General features: G+C 39.8%; 1 protein-coding gene across 1 annotated transcript; it reads right to left on the bottom strand.

The window, feature by feature from the left end:
- Positions 1–212: 212 nt before the first annotated feature.
- LOC111990234 (receptor-like protein kinase 7) lies at positions 213–4,096 on the bottom strand. The gene is made up of 2 exons (XM_024022021.2): positions 1,223–4,096; positions 213–848 (listed from the first exon to the last, which is right to left on the bottom strand). Exons 1-2 carry the CDS (start codon positions 3,783–3,785, stop codon positions 427–429), a joined length of 2,985 nt encoding a protein of 994 aa, XP_023877789.1. The 5' UTR covers positions 3,786–4,096; the 3' UTR covers positions 213–426.
- Between the last annotated feature and the right edge of the window lie 676 nt (positions 4,097–4,772).

The raw sequence follows: 4,772 nt of genomic DNA, 5'->3' as shown, positions 1-4,772 counted from the left end.
AACATATGTAAGCCCTGCATTAAAGTATTAAAGTCAATGTAGGATGGAGGAATCTATGGACAAGATAATAGGATACTTATTGCTCCAGCCTCTCTTATAACCACCTTTTGTCTTATATTAATCTAATCTATATTATATACTCTATAATTTTATGCCAAACAAAATTTTGTACAAGCAAGTGATTCTGGTTGACAAATTATTTTTGAATAAAGTAGAAGCAGAAAAAATAAAACCTTCATGATGTAACTTGCTTAATGTGAGGATGACTATTGCATATAAAATACAATGAAAATATGTACCTCTGTCCCTTACGAGCAGAGATCAAAATGATAATTTCCCTTTTTGCTATGACTTTCTTACCTAGTTTATTTGGACTCTAACAAGATGATATCCAATGTACTAGACCATTGCTCCAAGGCCTGGGTGTCAGTAAATTTTACTTTCAAATTCAAGTGCTCCAATCTTGCCAGTATTCTTCAGACTCTCATTTGAACTGTTTTGGCATTCTTTGTTGACAGTAATGTTGGTAAGTTTACAAGGCTTAGCCTCTTCCAGCATCTGAACTACCATTCTCATGGAGGGCCTTAGACTTGGAAGTTTTGATGTGCAGTGGACTGCTATTCTCATCACCTTGATTGCATCTTCCTTGAGGGCTTCTGAGATGGTTGAGTCTACTAAGTCAAGCAAACTCTCTTTATTACTGATTTTGCTGCGTACCCAGTAGACTATGTCCTTGTTTTCTCCAAACTCAGGTTCAATCGGCCTCTTTCCCACGACCAGCTCCAATAGGACTATCCCAAAGCTGTAGACATCACTCTTCTCAGTTACCTTGTATGTGTATGCATATTCTTCACCACCAAAATAAGAATAAAAACAATCAGTTTTCATATGAACAGAAATTTGGCCAATGCTAGAGCTAATGTGTTTTTGGAGATCTCATATTGTATTAGCCATCTTAAGTTTTCAAGCCACTAGGAGTTCATGATACAAGAATTAAAAAAGTAAAGGACTATGGAAGAGCTAGCTAGACTTTGGTATTAATCATCAAGAGGAAGGGGCAAAGAAAAATGGACACACTGCTTAAGAAACTAGTATCTTTTTAAAAAAACTACCTTTCCCTAAAAAATTTGCTTGTTTCTTGAGCAATGAGCATTTGTATGTTTTCCTTTCTCATTCTCTTTTGATTATTGGGAGAATGCAACAAAGGACAGAAGAAACTTACCAGGAGCCATGTATCCAAGTGTCCCAGCAATGACATGGGTCCAGTCCCCTCCAGTAGCCTGCACAATCTTAGCCAACCCAAAATCAGCAATCTTTGGCTTCCAATCCCCATCCAGCAAAATATTGCTGGATTTCACATCACGGTGTATCACCGGTCTATCACACCCATGATGAAGATACTCCAATCCTCTAGCAGACCCCAATGCAATCTCATACCTCACCTCCCATCCCATCTCCATCTTCCTACTACAATTGTGCAGCCGATCCCACAAGCTCCCATTGGGCAGGTACTCATATACCAGAAGATTACTGTCCTCACTTGTGATACTACAGTATAGCTTCACCACATTGATGTGCCTCACAGAGCTCAATGTTGCCACCTCGGCCTCATATTCAGCAGACCGGATATTCCTTTTTGTTAGCATAGCCGAGCTGCTTTGCCAGTTTTTCCGGTCACCTGAATCTGACATCCAAATGTGCTTTACAGCAAGTTCTTTACCATCAGTTAATTCAACCCTGTACACATTCCCTGACCCTCCTTTACCAATCTGATTCTCCTTTTTGATGCCATCAATGATCTCTTTCTCTGTGAAGGTAAGTATGTGATAAGGCTTCATATCCCAAGAATTAGGCTTCAATGGGCTATCAAGATTTTTATGTCTTAGCTTGACACATAGGCAACACACTAGTACAAGAAGCAGAATCACAGCTCCAGCAATTAAACAGGATACCATCGTCCCGAGGTGGCTCCGTGAGCGGGACCCTGATGAACATGGCTGGAAATGCTTTAAATTCTGACTACATAAGCCTGGATTTCCATTAAAGCTGGTACTGAAGGCTAGGATGGATAGAGAGTCGGGAATATGGCCAATCAACTGGTTGTTTGATAGGTCAAGAAGGCTTAATGTCAGTGATGACAAACTGGTAGGAATTTCACCAGAAAGTTCGTTATTGGACAAGTTTAAGGAATTGAGATTAGGCAAATGTCCAAGACTTGCTGGAATGTTGCCTGAAAGTTTATTGCCAGACAGGTTTATTTCACTGAGGGAAACACATGAGCCTAATGAGTCCGGTATATAACCAGAGAACATGTTTTCATCTAAATAAATACTGCCTAGTGTCTTCAATCCACCAATTGTTTCTGGAATTTGACCCGAAAATTGATTTGAACTCAGCAAAATTGATACTAATGATGAAGCTTCAGAAATTGCCAATGGTAATTCACCAGAGAAGCGATTGTTATTTAGAAATAATTGTGCAAGAGATTTAGCATTACCTACATTAGATGCCACAGGACCTTCAAATTGATTCATAGAAAGATCAAATGTGGATAACTTCGGCAAGCCCCATATCCCAGCCGGAACAACACCCGAAAGAGAGTTGTTACTTACTCTTACACGTCTCAAAGACAAGCAATTAGCATAGCTTTCTGGGATTCCACCAGTGAACTTGTTCTGCATCACAATCAGGGCATCCAATATACCATTCTTGCACATGTCAGGAGGTATAGGACCCGTCAAAAAATTCTCTGCAACATCAATGTAAAAAAATTCCCCCAAAGAGCCAAGCTTTTGAGGTAAAGGACCAGTGAACTTGTTCCTGTAGAGCGAAAAATTACTGAGGTTCTTGAACTCCCCGATCTCTTCAGGTACCTCCCCTGTGAACTGGTTCATAAAGAGTTGTATAGAAACAATGTTTGTCAAGAATCCCACCTCAGAAATATTGCCTTGGAGGTTATTACGACTCATATCAAGGTTCTTAAGACTAGTAAGATTTCCAAATCCAACTGGGAGCTTCCCTGTCAATGAATTTGAGTAAAGCTCAAGTTGCCAAAGGTTCTTGAGTTTTCCAATATCAGCTGGGATTTCACCAGTCAATTGGTTACAAGAAAGCTCAAGATTTATGAGCTGAGTAAGGTTTCCAAGACCTTCTGGAATTTGTCCTGTAAGGCTGCAGTTTGAGAGGTAAAGCCAGTACAATTTCTCAAGCTTAAAGACTTCCACAGGAAAAGTACTTGGTTCAAAGAAATTGTCACCAAGGCTTAAGAAAGTGAGACTCGTAAGATTTTCCAATGAGCTCCATGGAAATGGCCCAGAAAACCCGCTGTTGTTCAAATTCAAGAACTCTAGTTTGCTCAAAGGAGACAAGTCAGGGACTTTTCCAGAAAATTTATTCAAACCCAGGTCCAAGTGTTGCAAACTAGTACAATTCTTCAAGTCCTCAGTGATGGTACCGTACAAAAAATTGGACCCCAGAGAGAGTTTCTCAAGAGACTGAAGCGAGCATATTGAATCAAATGGAAGAATCCCATGTAGATTTTGTTGGGGAAGATTGATTTCTGTGACAAGTCCATTGGAGTTGCATGCAATCCCGGTGAAATTGCATAAGGAGTTAGCTTGTGTCCATGAACTGAAAACATGATTGGTATCTGGGTTCTGGACAGCAGACTTGAATTGAAGAAGTGAATTAAGCTCACTGGATTTGGAGAATGATATCGGGCTGAGAAAGCATAGAAAGAGAAGCAATAAAACCGGCCTCAGCTGGAAAAATTGGTTGGATAACATGGCCAGAGTGAATGCTAAGATCGAGGTGGTTGTGGTGGTGGAGGTGGTGGTGGTGGTGATTTTGGTTTGGTCTGCGAGTCAGCGTTGTAGTAAGAGGAATGTGGAAACGCAAAAAATACTAGGACAAGTAGGAGAGTTGATTATAGCACGAGGGCTGCTTGAAATTTTGAACATAGTTGAAGTTTCTCATCTCTCACGTGACTATGAGTGCGGTTGGAGAGGAGAGTTTTGGTACGCAAAGCAAGGTTGGCATGTTTCGGTAAAAGGCTGTTGGGTGTGTCCCGTGATTTTGAAGCAGGATGCACCGAAAGAAGAGAAAATTACCGAAGGAATATGACTCATTGCACTTCACTCAATCTGTGGTCCAGTGGCCCCTACAGGATAGATTTTTAGTTTTCAATTCATGCACGAACCTAATTTATTTCCTTATAGTTTGATTGCTCTTTCACCGATCCAATTATTTCCTACTCAATTTCTTTACGCTTGACTTTTTTATTTTGTCGTGGTATAGGATAGCCATCTACTACTTCCTGCGATTCAAAACTTGGACTTGGAGTCAGTGACAGCAAAGAAATCCCAAAAGGTAAAGGCCAAAATAGATCATATCAAAAAGAAAAAATGAATCTTAAGTACATGTTCAAGGCTATTAGCATTGACCCAAAGAACGAAATTATTGAAAGCATTTTGAAATGGTTGTGTTGTGTTTCCACTTTCCACGTAACTGAGGCACATTCCTCGTAGTAGCGAGGCAACTAGGCATGGACAGCTGAGGTAAGTCAATCTTGGTGGCCGTCGTGTTCCACACTTGGCACATCACATTCTTTTTGTCCTTTGGCAGTGACAGATGGTCAATGTAAGAGTGCTTGGTAGCGTTCTCTTGCAAAACTTGATGTCCATTTTCAAATAAGAATTTACATTTTTTATTTTACATATTCACTTTTTAAAATATTTTAAATATTATAAATCTTAATTTTTTTAATTTTTTTT

The sequence above is a fragment of the Quercus suber genome, unplaced genomic scaffold (assembly GCF_002906115.3).
Source record: "Quercus suber isolate HL8 unplaced genomic scaffold, Cork oak 2.0 scaffold_3B, whole genome shotgun sequence".
Classification (NCBI taxonomy): Eukaryota; Viridiplantae; Streptophyta; class Magnoliopsida; order Fagales; family Fagaceae; genus Quercus; species Quercus suber.
The sequence above is the reverse complement of the archived record's forward strand: the minus strand, read 5'-3'. Positions and strand labels throughout refer to the sequence as shown.